This window comes from Saimiri boliviensis, chromosome 9, assembly GCF_048565385.1.
Source record: "Saimiri boliviensis isolate mSaiBol1 chromosome 9, mSaiBol1.pri, whole genome shotgun sequence".
NCBI lineage: Eukaryota > Metazoa > Chordata > Mammalia > Primates > Cebidae > Saimiri > Saimiri boliviensis.
Window position 1 is genome coordinate 101,949,822 of NC_133457.1, and position 20,226 is coordinate 101,970,047.

The 20,226-nt window shown below is 44.0% G+C and overlaps 1 protein-coding gene across 2 annotated transcripts in view; it reads left to right on the top strand.

The window, feature by feature from the left end:
* The window catches only part of CTNNBL1 (catenin beta like 1), a 180,595-nt gene that overhangs the window by 138,815 nt on the left and 21,554 nt on the right, over window positions 1-20,226 (top strand). For both annotated transcript variants that reach the window (XM_003936366.4, XM_074406508.1), the window contains exons 12-13: window positions 8,548-8,645; window positions 10,753-10,833. In XM_003936366.4, the coding sequence (XP_003936415.1) occupies window positions 8,548-8,645; window positions 10,753-10,833 (179 nt within the window). The remainder of the gene's footprint in view (window positions 1-8,547; window positions 8,646-10,752; window positions 10,834-20,226) is intronic.

Sequence of the window (20,226 nt, forward strand, 5' to 3'; positions counted from 1 at the left end):
AAGCAGCTAATGTTTATTTTTTTACAGGTCACACATTGTATTTTCAGTTCTTGAAGGAAGACCAAAAGGCAAATGATTATCATGGCCAAGTACATTTCTTTTTATTCAAAGGAAGGACCATCTCTGCTTAGATGTGCTGTGTCCTTCATCTTACTAGTAAATAGTCACTGCCCGCCTTAGGGCTGTCTGCAGGTCTCCCAGAATCTTGTATTATTTGCTTTATAGCTAGCGACACACAAGCACTTTATTTTAATTTGTTGTGGGATTAGAGTCTGAGTGAGGTTGGCCTTGCTCCATTTTAGGGTTAGAACAAATCTTGAGTTAGAGAAAACAGCCTTACCAGCTGAGAAAGCCAAGCAATCCAGGTTTCTGTTTTTCTCAGCAGGAGCTAGTTAGGATGACCCAGGCTGACTAAAACATGTTCAGTGGCAGACATGTGATCATTGCAGTATGGAAGGCATTAGCTGGTGATCTATGACAGGTGCATAGGTGAGCAAATCCCTTGTGATTCTCTTTTCCAGTACAATAGATCTCAAACTTCTGTCTGTTGAGTGCCTGCTATACACATATCTCATTTGAAAGCATGGATTTAATAGATGGGAGGGACAGCCCCATCTTACAAATAAGAAAACTGAGACCCAGAGGCTAAGCTCCATGCTGTGGTTAACCAGCTAGTGAGTGCCAGAGACAAGATTTGAATCCATGTCTCTCTGATCCTAAAGCCCCACATAAGGTTAACTAATTCAGTTGTTGGCATCTGGAGCAGATCTTAGGAGGTAGCGTTCTCCATGTACCTGTGTGTCTTTCTCAGCAATGGAACCGTAATAGGCCTGTCTATGGATAAATAGCTCTTCTCATAGAGAATGGCTACTGTTAACCAAACACCTACTGGAATGTGGACCATACTTTTTTTTTTTTTTTTTTTTAAGCGGAGTTTTGCTCTCATTACCCAGGCTGGAGTGCAATGGCACGATCTCGGCTCACCGCAACCTCCGCCTCCTGGGTTCAGGCAATTCTCCTGCCTCAGCCTTCAGAGTAGCTGGGATTACAGGCACACGCCACCATGCCCAGCTGATTTCTTTGTATTTTTAGTAGAGACGGGGTTTCACCATGTTGACCAGGATGGTCTCGATCTCTTGACCTCGTGATCCACCCGCCTCGGCCTCCCGAAGTGCTGGGATTACAGGCTTGAGCCACTGCGCCCGGCCACTTTTTTTTTTTAAGAGTAAGGATGAGAAATGCCAGTCCATCCCATTCTTTACAAAAATGGTACGCACTATAAATGGCTGGTTAGAGTAAATGCCACAGTCTGTGCTGTTCTGGAAAGACCTCTGATTTGGGTGTGCTAGATCAAGGGTTCTTAACTAAGGAGCCACCACTGAGAGCTGTGAATGCTCTGAAACACCACGGGAAATATTCCCTTGTGTATGTGTTTGGGGAGGGATAGCATGCCCCCGTGGTTATCTGTCTCTCAAATGTCAGTTGTGACCTGGAGGGAAAAAATTGCTGATCTAGATCCCAGTGGCCCACAAGGTACTTTGGACCTGAGGCAAATCACGTTTCTTCTCACGGCTGTTGTTTCCATACTCAGAACCCCAGAATCAGATCAGAGATTTCTAACCCTCCTTCCAGCTCTGAAAATTCTAAAACTCTACCTGCCCCCTGGAAAATCAAACTTTTAGCCCTCTCACATAGACACAGGCATCTAACCCTTTGCTAATCACCCTTGAGAAGCCCTGAAGAGAGCTGAGCTGGGGGAAGGGTGAGCCAGAGCCTCCCTCCAGGCAGTTTCAGTAATTAGTGTCTGTCTGAGGCAGCCAGTTGTCTGACTATTGAGCAGGGAGCCCAGCAGGCAGGGACTCTCACTGGCACAATTTCAATACTGGCTCTCTAACACTCCACCTAGATGCCAGGCTGCCCACCTCCCTACCTAGTGATTTGAAAATGTAGATTTGCCTGTCTTGCCCTTTGGTGGAGCCTTTTTGCTTCTCTGTGTGTGTGTGTGTGTGTGTGTGTGCACACGTGTGTGTTTTCTGCACTTCCTGGGCCCTCCCTTAGAGGCTGTTCTCTGCAGTGGGATCCACCACATCCACCCCGTCTGCATTGACAGCTCCATAACCATCCTTCACCTCCGTTTTATCCTGTCGAAATGACGGAGCAGCTGAGCAGTGTTGGCCAGCAGATAAACCTGTTATCTCCCCTGCTCCCTGTGCTAGCAGCTCTCCCCATCTCCTTGGTGCATGAAAAATTGACACCACCTTGGGCTGAAATCTGTTCTTAGGGAAGCTACATTTATTAGTAGCTAATGAAACTCTGTGTATGTGTCTGTGTGTTTGTGTGTATATGTGTGTGTGTGTGTGTGTGTGTGTGTGTGTGGGTGGCTAAAGTGTTTGCCTCTCTGACAGACACCAGTAACCTATGGCATGCCTCAGCATCCAGACAGAGAGATGGAAAGGCATAGGCATCAATTGGCAACCTATTCTTAGAATCTCAAACAAATAGGTAGATGTCATTTATTCTTCGTATACCACTACAATTGATCAAGGTATCTCTTGCTCCAGGCTGGGGTGAGCTGTGGAAATGCATGCCAGTGTCGTCTGCTGCCAAAGAAGATGATTATTCTATTTATTACATTTTTCTCTTTGAGAATTACAGCTCCTGATACACTGTTTGTGACATCAGCACCCAGCCTTCACTTTTCCATCTCGTTGAGATATATAAAGAACATTCTCTTGCAACTCTTTCTCATCCATCTTAATCAGCAAGATTAAAAGGGAAAATTATTGAGAAGTTCTGGTTCAGTATTTTTGTGGAGCTGCCTGAAACCCCAAGTCTCTTCTTTATTTAGACTGGTGGAAATTGCTTCTGCAAAGACTAATTCAGTAAAATAGAGAAAGAGGGGTTGTTATTCGTGTCTTACTCCATATGGCCTTTTACTTCATTTTACTCTTGTTAAAACTGTTAATTTTTTTAAATCCACATTTACATAGTGCCTATCTTTTGGACGCAGTGAGCCCAACTCTGAGGTATATTTTCAGGCTTTGCATGGTCTCATTTATTTTCCTTCTTAAGATATAACATGGTAGGAAAAGCTTACAGTTTGGAATCAGGCGACTTTGATTCAGATCTGAGATCCAGCCACCCACTCAAGCACATGACCTTAAGTCAGTTAATCTCGCCGGGCCTTGGGTTCCACGTTTGCAAAAGGGAGATGAGGATAGTACGTTTTCCACAGCTTAGCTGTGAGGATTCAGTGAAGAAATTGTGTACAGACTCCAGCCTACTGGCATAGATAAACAATAAAAATGACAGTTATTATTATACCCTGCCTGTGTTCAAATAGGAATTTAAAGTAGCTTACAGCAAAACAATATGGTGGTACTAAATCTTAGCTTTGAAAAAGAATTTGTCAAAACACAAATGTTAAATTAGGGAAAATATTTGCAACATACATGGAAAAGGGTAATATCCTTAATTTATAAAGAGTTCATAGGAATCAAAATTGAGCAAAGGATGAGACCAGGCAGTTTACAGAAAAAGCAAGACAAGTGGTCAGTAAATATAATGTGTTGGTTAATTTTATGTTAAGTTGACTGGGCTGTGGGATACCCAAACATTATTCCTTTGGGCTTGGGTTGGAACTACTCCATCAGCTTTCCTGGCCTTCAGCCTGCAGAGAACAGATCATGGGCCTTCTCAGCCTCCATAATTGCACAAGCCCATCCCTCATAATAAATCTTGTTCTGTATATTTTTATATATCCTGTTGATTCTGTTTCTCTGGAGAACCCTAATACACACAGGCAAAGATGTTTAACCTCACTCATAACAAGAACAAAAACATACTAATCAAAACAAGATCTTATTTTTCACCTACTGAGTTGTCACAATTACTAAGTTGGATAATATGCAATCTGAATGAGGATATGGGAAGACAGATATTCATATATATACTAATAGTGGGTATGTCATTGGTACAACCATTTTGGAAGACAGTTTGTCAGTGTCTTTCAACGTTTCATATGTAAATTTCTTTTGATGCTCTAATTCCGCTGCTAGGAATATGCTTTAAGAATATTTGTGCAAAAGCAGGCCAAACTATGTGGATGTGTGTACTCACTGCAGCATTGCTTCTAATAGCAAGAATAAAATGATGCAAAACTGGAAACTACCTAAAATACCCATGAATGGGCACTAGTTAAATTGTGATAAACAAGCCCAGTGGAATTCTAAATAGCCAGTTTTTAAAAATGAAGTGTAGGTGCTGATATGGAAAGATATATTAGGGAATATGTATAGATATGAAATGCAAAATTCTCCTCCTGAAAATGTACACACGGTACTTTGTAGTTTTTCTTGGGAGAGAAGAATGAATTAGTTGAAGGAGTATAGGTGCTCAATAAATATCAAGTACACATTATACCTTTTCACATAGTTTGATTATTTACTTCATACATCCATTGTTTTTATTTTAAACTCCATTGGTAGGGAGTGAAGGGAATCAGTAACAACAAAACAATAAAAGAAATTGCTTTCTGTAGTTGAGTATAAATTTATCTTTGAACTTCCTAATAGCCTAGGCAAAGAAGGAACCATGGTAAGGAAATATAAAAAATTCATCAAGAAAGAGAAACATGTTCTTGATCTTGATCTCTGAAAGGACTGTGTAGCTGCTGAGGAGATTGGTGTAAACTCAGATCCCCTGCTGTCTCTCCCCAGCGTAAAATTCACTGCTAGGCCCTAGCCCCTGTTCTCCACGGTCAGCCTTTGCCCACCTCACTGGCCTCGCACATGGATGTGGCACTCCATTCAAACCGCCCTTTGCGTATGTTGTTCCTCCTGCATGGAATGTGCTCTCCTTTTCTCTACCTTGTTGTTGGCTGTGGCTCTTCTTTTTGTTTTTGAGATTGGGAGTTGTTTGTTACATCCAGCGGGGATCCCTGCAAGTCAGTTGTCCCTCCTCTGTGCTCCCCACGTCCTATCTGCCTCCCTCAGTAATGGAACTTGTTACATGGTGCCATAATTGTTTTTGTTTTCTTCACTAAATGAGGAGCTCCTTCAGGTTAGGGAGGCTGTGTTGTTTGTTTTTGGCCCTGAACACTCAGCACTTGCTAGGCACAGAGGTAAACTGGTCAGTGAATGAGGGAGTGAGTCATCCAAGTTTGAGTTCTACCTCTTCTACCAGTGAGCTGTGTGGACAAGTCACTTCTCTCCGGGCCTCGGTTTTTACATCATACAATGAGAAATTTGGCTCAAATAATCGATGAGAACTTTGGCTCTAATTTTTTTTTTCTTTCCTCTGTGGTTGTCAGATTGTCATATATATAATACCAGGATGTTGTCACCAGATGTCATACTAAGTAATTTCAAAGTGTCAGAGCTGAGCTTGTTACAATTCACTGCATTTATTATGGTCTATCCCGTATCCGCTCACCAGCTGAAGAGATTACAGCTACTTCCAACTTGGTTGGCACGAGATTACAGTTGATTCTGTCCTTCACTCCTCCTGCCCCTAACCTTCCCTCCTTGGCGTACGCAAAGGTCAGAGCACTGTCCCTGAAGTACGCCTTCACAGACATTCCTTTCTTACCCTACTTCCTCGTCCTGAGCTGAGCTGTCCTGGGTCACTGCCCTGACCCTGGGTTCGTGGTGTTTTTTGCCTTCCTGTGGAGGCGGGGCTCATTCTCTCCACCGCTTTCTACCTTCACCGCACCCCAGTGAGTGACTATGGCAGGGCCCACAGAGGTTACACCGCCTCAATCCCAGCTTTACAAAAAAGTTGAAAGGAAGATGGTGGGGAAGCCTGTGGTCTTGAGAAGGTATATTGTACCTCTGTCCACAGCGTATTTTAAGAAAAATGTTATATTTTTATATTTTCAATATCTAAAAAAAAAAAAAAAAAATTCTACCAATTAGAAGTATGTTACTGAAATTGATGGCTCCCTCAGAAAAAAAACCATTCACCTATTCTCACGTGCAAAAACTCTTTAAGGACCATTTTGTAACTGAACAGTTTGAGAGCGTATTAACAATGAAAGGTAGTGTTGCTCTGAATTTGGGATAGGCACTATGTAGAGAAGTGCGGAAGCTGTTTGAAAGCATGTGAAACATATCCAGAATTCAAAAGTAGCCTGTTTGCCCCCACACCCACCTCCACCACTGAGAAGTTTTCTATCGATAGCCTGCTTTCTTCCCATTCATTCGGCAAGTATTCCCAAAACATCTACCATGTGCCAGATATTGTTTCAGAACCGGGGATATGGCAATGAACAGAGCTGACTTAAAATATCTGCCTTTGGGGAATTTATATTCTAATTGAGGGGAGATGAGGAACAAAAGAAAGAAAGAAATTATACGGTATTTTGGAAAGTAACACATAGCGAAGAGGAAAATAGAGCAGATGAGACTTGAGAATAGCAGTGTGGGGCATTGCATCTTTCAATAGGGTGGTCAAAGGAAAGCCTCGCCGAGAGGATGACAGTGGAGTAAAACCAGATTTAAAGAGTAAGCCATGCAGTTAATCTGCTGAGGAACGTTTCAGACGGAGGAAAGAGCAAGTGCCGAAGCCCCGAGGCAGGAACAGCCTGACGTTCACAGCATTTAGTCTGAGCTGGGGAGCCACCGGAATGTTTTAAACAGACCTGACTTTAGGTGTTAACCTAAGGAATCATGCTGGCTGCTCTGTGAAGAGTAGGCTAAAGGGACACAAGGGTGGAAGCAGAGGGACTCACTAGGAGGCTATTCACTGTTCCAAGCAAGAAATGGTGGTGAAGTGGACCAGGGTAGTGTAGTAGCAGTGGTGGCAGGAGTCAGAAGTGGTGGGACACTGGGTGTCATTTGAAGGTAAAGGTGCTGAGGTTTCTCGTGGGACATGTGAGAAAGAAGAGAATTAAGGGCCTTTTCACTGGTTTTGGCTGGAGAAACTGTAGAATCCGGTTGCCATTAATGAGATGGATACAACTATAGGAAACAGGTTTAGGGAGGAAGATCAGGAGCTTGTTTTTGGACATGGTAAGTTGAAAGGAACCAGCCTGTCACAGAGGCTCACACCTGTAAACCCAGCACTTTGGGAGGCCAAGGCAGGTGGATTGCTTGAGGCCAAGAGTTTGAGACCAGCCTGGGTAACATGGCTAAACCCCATCTCTGCAGAAAATACAAAATTAGTCAGGCAAGACAAAGTTAGTCAGGCATGATATTGTACACCTGTGGTCCCAGCTACTTAAGAGGCTGAGGCAGGAGGATTGATTGAGCCTCAGAGGTTGCGGCTGCAGTGAGCCCTGATCGTGCCACTGCACTCCAGCTTGGGTGACAGAATTAGACCCTCTCTCAAAATAAAAATTAAGAAAAAAAGTTGATAGGATGTTAGGCAGCCAAGTGGAGAGGGCAGGTAGACAGTTGAATATATGAGTCAGCATTCAGAGGACAGGACTGACCTATAGGTTCACATTTGTGGCTTGTCAGCATGTAAATGGTTTTCAAAGCCATAGGACAAGATGAAATCACCAGGGAAGTGAATATATAGAGAAAATAGAAGTCTAAGGAGTGACTAACTCCGACATTAAGAAATTAGGGAAATGAGGGGGTTGGGAATGCCTATAAGTGAAGAAAAACACACTGGTACAAAATTGTATCTGTGCTATAATCAGAGAGGTAGGAATGCTTCCTTGTGGCCTCGGTAGTCAAGTGACATTTTGGGGAACCCAAGATACCTTTGGCATAGGAAGATGCTCCTCATTTTTTAAATAGAGAATTTGTTGTTCACACTGTGAGCATTTTATTTCAAAACAGACTTTGTTCTGCCATTTCTCTACGAGTAGACTTTGTCACCTCCTTTTCAAGGTCATTATTCTTGATTTTTTGAAAGTTCTTTTTAAAGAAAAGAATCTCTTTACACCTGAAGCCTATAATATACCCTTCAATTACCCTCTTCTTCCAAGAGTGGAAGAATAGTATTTCATAATAGAAGCCACTGTGTTGTTGGACTCAGAAAGCACTGTTCACTGTTTTGAAGTGCTTATAGTCCAGCTGCCTTTAAACTTGAAGCGGGGGTGTTAGCTGCACCAAAATGGAAGTGATAGCACTGGATCCCTATCATATTTCATATTTAATTCCAGGCTGTTTGCTTGGGAAAGTTACAGGGTAATTTGAGAATTTGACAGGATGTGTCTTACCCATTATTTGTTCATGTCATGGCTGGTATTCATAGTCTAGTCAGAGGTTTTTTCTGTAAAGGTGGGATTAGTTTGAGATTCTGTTGTGGACAATAAAAATCAATTAATTCCAGACAGAAAAGGAATTCTAACTTAGCTTTTATGCACTTGCTCAAGTTGTCCTTGAGGATATCATCTCTTTTAAATATGTTTTTTGTGCAGTGTGAGGATCGGTTCAGTTTTTTAGTGACACAATTTAGGTTCTTGTCTTATTAATCAATAGCAGCAGTCAGAGAAGCCTACTTATTCCTCCCTCGATAGAACCAGACGAGGCTTGAAGAGAGGTAATAATTACTGCTCTGATCTCAGCATGTTCTCTTTTCTCTTTCCCAACCCAGAGCATGTCTGTTCGATCCTGGCTTCCCTCCTGCGGAATCTGAGAGGACAGCAGCGAACCCGGCTTCTGAATAAATTCACTGAAAATGACAGTGAGAAGGTGGGTGATTGTTGGACTGAAAGGATGGGACCAGGACCGATAGAAATGTTCTTTACCTGACGTGGTCTGAGGGATACTGGGTTGAGTGTTCCCACCCTAAAAATCTCTTTTGTAGCATCTGGGCTCTGTTGCTTTGCATGTCAAAGGCTTTTCTGGTTATTCTGCTTTCATTTCCAAATGCATTCTTCTGGGAGTAGTAACACTTGAGGGTCATACCACTAGTACTTGAGGGGGATTTTTAGACCCAAAGAGCATGGATTAGACTAGGATTTTTGTTGAGGGGTATTGCACAGCATAGCAAAGTGATCAAGAGCATTGGCTTTGGATTCAGACTTCAGATTTGAACCTGTTTTTGCTGCTTTGAGAGATGTGTGCCCAGCTTCAACATGGAGACTTCAATACTCATCTTGAAGGGTCAATGGGAGGTGAATTAGATGAGGTCTTACTAGGGTGGTGGTAATAAAATGAAGATGATGGTAAGGAAATGGTAGCATCTGCCCTAAATGGGGTATGGAAGCTGGGAACACAGTTTCATGAGATTAGATGGAATGGGCTGTGGAAGCTGGGAACACAGTTACGTGGGATTAGATGGAATGGGCTGTGGAAGCTGGGAACACAGTTACGTGGGATTAGATGGAATGGGCTGTGGAAGCTGGGAACACAGTTACGTGGGATTAGATGGAATGGGCTGTGGAAGCTGGGAACACAGTTACGTGGGATTAGATGGAATGGGCTGTGGAAGCTGGGAACACAATTACATGAGATTAGATGGATATTTTATATCTTTAGTACGCCAGACAATAGGATTTTTAACAGTAATAAGAGCTACCATTTATTGAGTGACTGCTATGGATTGGATAATAGAGCAGATGACTTTCATCGTTGTGTATATTCTCACACCACTGTGGTTTATCCTCGTATGGTTATTATTCACATTGCCAGGCAAGGCGGTTAGAGCTGAGAGACATTATGTAACTTACCCAAGAAAGATTTAAGACCCTCTCTTCGAGCTACCTCTGACCATTGTTTCTATCCTCACCAGGAGTATAGTATGATGAAGAGGCCATCAAGTTAGGAGACAGGCATCTTAGTAGTCCCGTCACCCTGGTGACGTCACTTAACATCTGTGCTTCAGTTTCCTCATCTTTAAAATAGGGTTTGTTGCCTATCTTCCCTGCATACCTTGTCAGGGTTTTTTTAAGGTTTAAGGAAATAATGGTCATGAAAATACTTGATAAGCTGAAATATTAAGGTCTTAGGGTCATCAGTGTTGGCTAAAGAAGGTTTGATCACAGTCTTCCCAGACTGTCTGATGACATGTTGCAGCAATATCTCCTATTAACCAACCAGCATCAGCTCCTAGGTAAATGAATGCCAAGGTTGCCAAGGGCTGTGGTGGTGCCAACCGATAGAAAGATTAGTCAGGAGTCTGGGCTGGTTTCACAGTGTTTCTTTTGGAGTCTTGGGGGGAAAAAGCAAAACTTTTTCAAGCTCACTGAGTGTTCCTCAAGCCATGTTTGAAGCATGACTTTGCTGAACTTAAAACTGATTTTTAAGTTACTGCCAAGCAAAAGTCGGGGCCTTTTTTAAAGTTGCTGAAGGAGGTTTTCTTGCTCTCTCTTCTGACTCAAACGCAACTAAAAAGATTTTGCTCAGGCATTTTTTAAAAAAAGATCAGCTCTGGGGCAGAATCTGAACATGAAAGGTTTCAGTTTGAAAAAAAGTCTCTGTAAAGTTCTAAGTGAGTATCAAGTATGTAACTTCAAGCTCCTTCTCTTTGCAAGAAGGGACTTGAATTTTTATTTATTTATTTGTTTTTAACAACTTGCATTCCTGGAGTCCTAGAAGGGCTGAGAATGCGTGGTCTCCTCTCAGAGAATGGGCCTGGTTCAGACTGCATTCATCTTAAGTGTGTGCTTTGTTCTGCCCCAGCCCTTTGATCCACTCCTGATGTGTCCCTAAGCAAAGCTTCTCTCATCGGATGTAAGGAGCCAGAGCGCGTCTCCCTTTGTAAGAAGCGACAGTGAGATGAATAGGAGTGCCACTGTTCTCTTGCCTTACGTTGTCTTTCCTTCTCACTCAGGCCTGTGAAATCTCTCTCTTTCAGGTTGACAGACTAATGGAGCTGCATTTTAAATATCTGGGTGCAATGCAGGTGGCCGACAAGAAGATTGAAGGGGAAAAGCACGTACGTATCCCTGCCTCTCTTTTACCAGCCATTGACTTGCATCCATCTGGGTCCCTTGTGTTCCTCCTCTCTCCCCACAGGCTAGATAAGGGCCGGGGCACCATCTAACATGTAAAAGCAAAGCAGACAGTGGTCTGCAAGTGGTTCTGACTGCTGTTCTAACAAGAGCGACAGCCTTTCAGGAGGAAATGTGTAGCGTCCATCCAGGTCGGACCTGGGAGTCTGGGTGGACAGCACAGGCACCCTTGACAAGAACTTCTCTTCGAAAATCTGGCCAAAGTCCAGTGCTGGGACCTGGTACCATGTTGGCAGAGCATGTCTTAGTCCTCACACTTGCTGGCTTCTGAAATCCGGAGGGAGGCATGCCGAGGAAGGGTGATCACAAGGTAGAAGAGCTGGAAGGAAACAGAATGGTCATGGAATCCAGTTACCCCATTTACAGATGGAAAACCGGAGACCAGGAGAAGGGTAGCTCGGAAGCATTGTAGCCAGGCCAAACCCCAGGTTCCCAAGGGCTGACCCTTGCTTTCTCATGTTGAGGGTTGCTGAGGGAAGTGACATCTGCTGGATGTTTTTTCTTGAGAGGCTGTGCTATCAATATGTGCTAACAAGTGTGGAATTATCCCAGCCTCTGTGTTTTTCACGTCCTTTCATTTTGTTCTCCATCATCTCTGGCCACTGCAGCTTTCTGTCTGTATTTCTTAATCAGGGTGAGTTTTCCTGTTGCTGCTTAATGTCCCATTTGCATTCACTCCCCTACAAGACACTTTCAAGTCTTCAGTCACATATCAAATGACCCCGTGCTTGCTTTTTTCCAAGTCTACAGGAGACCTCATTGTCCTTGTGATCTTGTGTCGTTGCATCGCTCCATCCTTCTTTTCAGTCTTGTCTTAAAGATAACTTGAGGCTTTTGAACTAGGCAACCCTGAGCATTGGGAATTCCACTAGCATTTTCCCTCAGGGCATGCCTCGGGCCAGGGTGAGAAGCAAGAGCTGGGGGGCTGTGGGGAGCGAGTGACCTTGTTATCTGCGTCCTGTTTCTCTTTGCCACTTCTTATCCACCTTTCCCCTTTCATAAAATGTATTTTCATTTATGAACACCAGCAGATAAGTAGCTATGGTTTTCATTCTTGTGATTTCCCTACGATCCCTAAACTTAGTAAGTCCTCAGAAGTTTGTGGATTGATTGAATTGATTAACTGGGGCTTTGTTCTTTTATACAGTGATACTACTGCAAGATAAAAGGCAAAGACTCTGAATTCTGAGGTTGAACTTTAGATACTAGCATGTTCCACCACAATTCTTTCATTCCAATTCACCCAACTCCTTTGTTCTTTAATTAAACTTTCCTTTTCCGTCTTTTCTTCCCTATACAATAACTTGGACATGAAGGACACTTGGTGGTTAAATTGCCAGAGTAATGTAGTCCTTCTCTTTGTTTGAATGACAATTAGAAACACCTTGAAATTCCCCTGGACTTTTTTCAGGAAACAGCCATGAGACAATTAGAACTCCAACCCTGACGGAATCCCTGATGTTATCTGCTGAGGAGAGCTTGAGGAGTGATAGAAGAAAGACCTGGGAATCAGGGGACCTAAGATTTAAGAGACAGCACCACCTTTAAGTCACTGCCAGCTATGGCTTGTCACGGTGCCTCATGTAGCCTCAGTTTCTGGGCTATAAAGTGATACTAGCCAAGATGATCCAACCCCTTAAGCTTAATGTTTTCCCTCGTTCCCTCAGGTTAAGTTAAACATCTTTTGGTAACTGACATTTTTGGACGATGGAATGAATTAAAAGTGCAGTCATAGGTTGATCAGTGACTGATTGATCTTCTAGATAGAGGTACAGCAGTCTAGTAGAAAAGGCATTCTTGCCACTTCTAGCTCTGAGATCTTGGACCATCGAGGTGACCTTCCTAAGCTTGGTTTTCTCATTCGTAAAATGAGAATAAAAACAACGTCCCTTTTGGGCCAGATGTGGTGGCTCATGCCTATAATCCCAGCACTTTAGGAGGCTGAGGTGGGCAGATCGCTTGAGGTCAGAAATTTGAGACCAGACTGGCTGACAGAGCAAAACCCCCATCTCTACTAAAAACACAAAAAATTAGGTGGGCGTGATGGCGCACGTCTGTAATCCCTGCTGCTCAGGAGACTGAGGCGCAAGAGTCACTTGAACCTGAGAGGTGGGAGCTGCAGCAAGCCAGGATTGTGCCACTGCATTCCAGCCTGGATAACAGACTGAGACCCTCTCTCAAAAAATAAAAACAAAACACCTCCCTTTAAAGGTTACTATGAAGACTAATCATAAAGTATAGAAAGTACTTTGCTCAGTAAGTAGAAGCTGCTGCTGCTGCTGCTGCTGCTGCTGCTAGAATTTCCTCGCTTCCTTTGGAATTTTTGTGTAACTTTTTAGTAAGCCAGGCATTCCTTTTCCTGACAGCATTCTCCTTGCCAGATGTCCCAGAAGGAGTCGCCTCACAGAACAGTGTGTTGGCACCATCAGATGCTTTATGTGAGGTGCAGCTTAGACTTTTGTGGGAGACCAAGTAAGTGGCTGGGCGTCAAGGAGCAGCTTACACCTAGCTGTTAGGAAACTTGGCCTGCTTCCCAAAAGATTATCTATTATCAGCATTGAAGAGGGTGTGAAATTGATTAGCACTGACGGAGAGTAATCGCTGAGCCACTCTCCCAGCATTCACAGAGCTGCTGTGTGCCACGGGCACCAGGGCCCTGCCGCTTCCTGACAAACATCTGTCTCCTTGATGCCAAGGCCGTTTTGCTGGGCACTGGCAAACATTCCAAGGCCATTAGTGCTCAGCAGCCTCAGTGTTATGCAGAGAGCCAGGGTGGGTAGCGGTGAGGGATGCATTTGTGAGCAGTGTTTGCTGCCAGCACTCAGGCGCCATCCTAGCAGATGAAGCCGCCTCACCGGTGTAAAGTGACTTAGAAAACATGACCTCCTTTTCACCTCTCCCTCATGCCGTCTTCTCTCTTAAATTGCAGACAGTTTGTCTCCTTGTCCCCATTAAATTTGAATGTCCTACACCAATTGGGAGCTCAGCAAGTATTTGTTAACTTGAATTGAATGCTTATTTTTCAGGCACTTTTATGACATTGACTATCAGATCAGTAATGAATCATCTCTCACGTACTTCACCATGTCTGCAACCAAAAAACCTAAGATAACAGGCTCAAGTCTTGGCATTTTTATTGTCTCAGAGCCATCACCTTCCCTGTGAACTTCAGACTTCTCTGGGTACCGTGCAAGTGCCCACAGTTTGCAGTTGACCAGGATTCACTAGAGAGAAGCTAGTCATTTGGCAAATGTTGATGAGGTGCCTGCTCTGGGAAGGCGCTAGGCCAGGCAGCGGCTCGGGTTGAGAGACAGAAGTGCCAAGAACAGAATGGGCCCTAGAGGTGGTGCTGTAGACAAGAACTGGAGGATTCAGGGAGAGGGCGTCTAAGGCGAGAGTCACCCTAAACTCTAGGGGGCGCTAGTTTTGTGGCTGAGCATTCCTGCTGAACCTGAAAAGGTAGGGATGTCTAGGGCATGTCCAGCCTGGGGTGAAACCACAAAGGAGCAGCAGTGGGAAGCCAAAGTGACAGGGGCAGAGGAGAGTGTACCTTCCACAAGTGGAAGGTGTGAAAGGGAGAGCTTGGGCTTCACAGCCAGACTTCTTCCTGGTTCTCTGACTGTGGGCAAACAATTTAGCTGTCCTATCCTTATTTTCTTCCTGGATAGTATTTGTTTTGTGTGTAAGGTGTATGTCCCAATATGTGTACTTTGAGAAGTTATGTAGGTAGGGATATGGTGTTGGTGAACATATCATACACGAAAGCTGCTTGCACAGGGCCTGGCACTCAGAAGGTGGTCAGAGAACCTTTAGCTTTCTTTTTTTTTTTTTTTTTTTTTTTTTTTTAAGCCAGAGTCTTGCTCTGTCACCCAGGCTGGAGTGCAGTGGCACCATCTTGGCTCACTGCAGCCTCTGTCTCCTGGGTTCAAGCGATTCTCCTGCCTCAGCCTCCTAATTTTTGTATTTTTAGTAGATACGGGGTTTCACCATGTTGGCGAGGCTGGTCTCGAAATCCTGACCTCGTGTGCTGGGATTGCAGGCATGAACCATCGCGCCTGGCTGAACCTTTAGCTTTCTTTTCTCTACAAAGACTGTTTGTGCCCCATCCCCCGCCCACACACACACACACCCACTGTCCTGATTCCCCAGTACTGCAAGATTTATTCTTCCCCACTTCTCCAACCCCCTTCTCCTTCCACTAGGCCCCTCCTGCCACACAGCCTTTCTTTCCTTCTTTACATTTGCCATTCCCGTCTGCCTGAGCCGCCTCTCCCTGTGATTCCTTCCACTATCAGGTCTCAGTAAAATGTCGCCTCCTCAGAGAGGCTTTCAGTGATTACCATATGTAAGAGAGCCCTCTCCCCCCAGCTGCCTCAGAACCTGTAATTATTTCATTTATTTGTTTGCTCTGTATCTCTGGGACTGTAATCTCTCTTGTTCATCATTTCTCAGGACATCGTGCCTGACATTCAGTAAATGAAAGACCACTGCTCATTAGGTGAAATTAATATCTGTCTGTGAGTATTAGGGAAGATAGGGCAAGTCACCCTGGGCTTTCCACATTATTCCTTAACACTAATTTTTAACCCTAATTTTTGGTTTCTCTATGATTAGACCTGTCACCAAAAATATTAAAGTATAATTATGTGGCATCTGTGGCATAGCAGTAGGAATATTTAATAAGAAAAAAGACTCCTACTTTGAAGAATCAACAGGACTAACAGATAATTGTACACACATTCAGTTCAAATCACATATTGCAGTAACCTGTAACTAGCAGAGACTTCATGTCTTGGGTAGTGACCCTCTGCTTTTATGTTGTATTCAGAGTCTGTGAGATTCCAGGGTCATAATGTCTCTGGACATACTGTAGGGGTTTCTGGTGAAAAAGATGTGACCTGAGCTTTTCAAGGACATGTAATTCTTAAGACCCATCTAGTGAGCAGCAGTTCTTGTGATCTGTAAATATCCAGGGTTCTTGTCTCAGCAGATTTCACCTGACTCCCCAAACAACTTGAAGCCCAGAAAATACCAATAAGATGCCCACTGTTGGGAAGGCATCCTGACTTCTTATAGATTCCTTCCTGTTTCCATTGGCTAAATATACAGAGAATGCCTGGCTTTTGACTGTCAGAAAGAAGACATAATTATATAGGTACTAGCAGAGATTTTTCTAAAAGAGGGAAGAGAGCCTTGGAGAGAAGTTTTCTCTTTTTTAATTCTGGGAAAATCATACACAGCAAGTTTGTTCAATAAAGTGTTCTTACCACGTACTTTGCACCATAATGACTTACAAATTGCATGCTAATTTTGTCACAGTTAAATCATTCTAGGCTTTACCTGTAATGAAACAGTATCTACAGGACTTGATGTCTTAAACAGACTTTGTCATTGGAGTTCGAAACTGATTTAAAGATTTGTATGAAAGGGGGTGAAGTGCAGGAGTGAATGTGTGGGGTACGTGAGCCTAACACATTGGGTGAGATTGTAGACAGTGAGGGTGTGAGGCTGCCATCGATTCTTCTGCTAACTTGCTGAAGGATTCTGGGGCAAGGTTTGAAAGAGAATCCTGCTGAGAGTTCCTCCCAGCTCCCCTCCCACTGCCACTTTTTTTTTTTTTTTTTTTTTTTTTTTTTGAGACAGGATCTCATTCTGTTGCCCAGGTTAGAGTACAGTGGCATGGCGTGATCACAGCTCACTGCACCCTCAAACACCTGGGCTCAAGTAATCCTCCCACCCCAGCCTCCCAAGTAGCTGAGACCTCAGGTGCATGCCACCGCACTCAGTTAATGTTTGCTTTTTTTTTTTTAATCTGTAGAGACGAGGTCTAGCTATGTTACCCAGGGTGTTCTGAAACTCTTGTGCTCAAGCAAACCTCATGCCTCAGCCTCCCAAAGTGCTGGAGTTACAGAGCTGAGCCCCTGCGCCTAGCCTAGGCTCTTCTTTAAACCTGTGGTTCCAAAACTTTCTCAGTCCATAGATTTGTCAAAACACAGCTTACAGCCAGTAAAAGCTACTGACAGGGGGCTAGGGGTGGAGGACATGGTGCTTTTACCTCTCTCATACCCAGTTTCGAACATTTTGCTCATTCACTCTCTACCACCTCGCTGCCTGCCCCCTTGCCAATCACAAGCATCCTTTTCACTCTTGTAAGACAAGTCAGAGGACCTGAATTCTGGTCTACACCTCTGCCACTTATCTTGCAGTGTGACCTTGAGCACTGTTTTGCCTTTCTAATCCTCTCCATCCTCCTCATTCAGTGGTGCTAATAGGCTCTCACTCTACCAAGCTCATAGGTTTGTTACAAGGTCTGATGAGATCAGGGCTAGGTGCCAGGGCCTCCCGAATCTCTGCAGACTCATGTAGCCAGCTGCCACCTGGATATCATCCATAGGCTCTTCTGACTTAGTGAGTCCAAAACCAGGCTTGTGGCCCTAACCCTGTATAATCTCTTCCCCGACTCCCCACATTAGGGCCGTTCACCAGTTTCACCAGGTCAAAAACCTGGGCACCATCTGTTTACTCCTCTCTCTCCACCTCCCACCACTCATAGACTGGTAAACTTTACCTCTGATGTCTCTGCAACCTATCCACTTTCTTTTTTTTGAGATGGAGTCTCACTCTGTCCCAGGCTGGAGTGCAGTAGTGCAGTCCTAACTCACTGCAGCTCCTGGGTTCAAGCAATTCTCCTGCCTCCGCCTCCCGAGTAGCTGAGACTACAGGTGCGTGCCACCATGCCCGGCTAATTTTTTTATTTTCAATAGAGACAGGGTTTCACCATATTGGCCAGGATGGTCTTGACCTCTTCACCTCATGATCTGCCCACCTTGGCTTCCCAAAGTGCTGGGATTACAGGCATGAGCCACCGAGCCCAGCCCCACTTTCTGTCTCTTTACTACTGATACTGAAATTCAGGCTACCATCATTTTGTTCTTCCATTAGTCCAGCATCCTCCTAACTAACTAGTCTGCCTTGTCTCTAGGTTTGGGCCCTCCAGTTCATTTTCTGCATAGCAGCCAGAGATATTTCTAAAATGGAAATTCATTTATGCACTTCCCCACCCAAATACAGTTAACAGTGGCCTCGCATTGCCCTCGGGGTGCAGTCTAACCTCCTACTCTGGCCTCATGGTACCTCCACTAACCCCTGCCGGCTGCTCCAGCTGCATCCCTCACCCTCGCGATGTGCGAAAGCCATTCTGCACCACTTACGCTTCCCTGAGCTTGTGCTTTCTCAAACCTTCTAGACATGGGCCCATTGCTCTGAACCCTGCCTAGGATACCTCTCTGTGCCATCCTTTCCACATCCTTTCGTGAAGCTGGCTAAGTTATACTCCGTATCCTTCAGAATTTTGGCAAACAAATTAGTCCATGAACATGTATTGAGTGTCTGTCATGTACTAAGCATTCTTCTTAGTGTTTCCCTGACAGTTTCTGCAGAGAGTCTTCCCTGAGACCACCCGGAGCCCCTCCTGTGTATCCCACATGCACCCTTGTACTGCAGCCTCAGGCTGCAGATCAGGGACTCTGGAGCCAGACTGTAGACATAAATCATGGCTCTGACTCCTGCTAGCGGGGTGATTACAAGCAAGTTACTTAAACCCTCTGCTTCAGTTTCTTCATCAGTGAAAAGATGAAAATAATAGTACCTATCATGTGGGATTGTGGGGAGGATTAAGTAAATGTAGTATATGTAAGGCACTTGGAATATTTTTTGGCACAGGGAAGTATGCCCTAAGTGGTAGCTATTATTACAATATTTAGACCGCACGCTTATCTGTCTCTCCCTCTAAGTCTTCGTAAATACGGACTGATCTTATTTACTTTCTCCATTTCTCCAGTAGGGTTGTTGTTTTCAGCCTTGTATTATTGTATCTGCTGTCACAGAAGTACTGATTCTCTCAAGACTGGAGTATATGTTGTCAAAATTCAAATGAGCAGTCTGGGTTTTCTTTTTTTTTTTTCAGGGGTATATAAATTTAGAAATTGAATTTAAGTAAATTTAGAATTTGCATCACACTTGTGATGGCAGCATCATGGTAATATGGAAGGAACATGAGTGTGTGTCACACGAGCCCAAGGTTGAATCCCAGCTCTGCCACACGTGATCCCTGTTCACTTGGGAAACGCCTTGCTCTGTGTGTGTCCACTTCCAAGGTAGCTTTATTATAGGGTCATTTTGAAGATTAATGATATTGTTTGTAAAAACCTGGCCCATGCTTATGTGTTAAGACGGAACTAACATGTAGCCAGCCTCTTGTTTGTGGGCAGAGCTGTGGCCTGAGAGCCTTGGATTCTTGATCCAAGGCATCAGTTAGCTGTGCATTTTTAAAAGAATTTTCTTTTACTGATTCTCCAGCCTCAGTTTTCCCAGCTGAAAGACTTGCAGTTTCTAGCATTCTTCTCTAATAGTCTGCCCTATTTCAGAAGCTTTGGGAGGAAGATTTGTTTTGCTGGTGTTTAGGCTTCTCCCATCTCCAGTTACTTCCCTCTCCCATGGTTCAAGTTTCTCTCCGTGCTTTGGAAGAAAAAAAGCAACTAGCATTTTCTGAATGGTGAGGCAGTTCCCACCCATGACTAGAGACCAAGTGGAGACTTCAGGTTTCAGCTCTGAGTCATGTCCCATGTTATTAAGGCAAGAGAGGTTCATATTGGCTTCATAGCAGCCTCTTTTATGACTATCTCCTTTTATCAGTAAGGGGCAGCTCACTGCCTGTCAGGGGCAGATTAGAAATGACATCCCCATGCTTATTTGGAGGGCTTGCGACTTGACTGCTGAAAGAGAGGGAGGCGTATGGAAAGATGGTGATTTGGTAGTGCTTCTGAGGACAGATTAACATTTAAAGTGAGGATGTGGCTGAAAGAGGGGGAAACACACACACACATACAACCCTGCAGAAATGGCACCTTGGTGCTACACATACCACCTACTTGTGTATCTTTGGAGATGAATCTGTTTATTTTAGCAACCCCCAAACAGGCTTATCCTGCCGTGAATTGCAATCTGTTCTACTTAATGCACCATTCACTGAATTACCGTCGAAGTTTTTATTCTAGCCCTCTCTCACGGAATGAACAAAACAAAACCTATCAGAGTATCTCTCTCTTTTTTTTTTTCCTAGCTCTCTCAGATTGCATGTGGAATTTGCTGGTGTAGCTATAGATTCTTGTTTGCCTTTTAAAAGTTTCTTCAATTTATGGGGAAACTCTAGGCCAAGAAGTGAAGCGACCTTACATTTTAATGCTACTGGCTTGCATTAGTCCCCAGATATGGCATAAAGAAAAATATCCCATCTATTTGTTTATATGCCAATACTG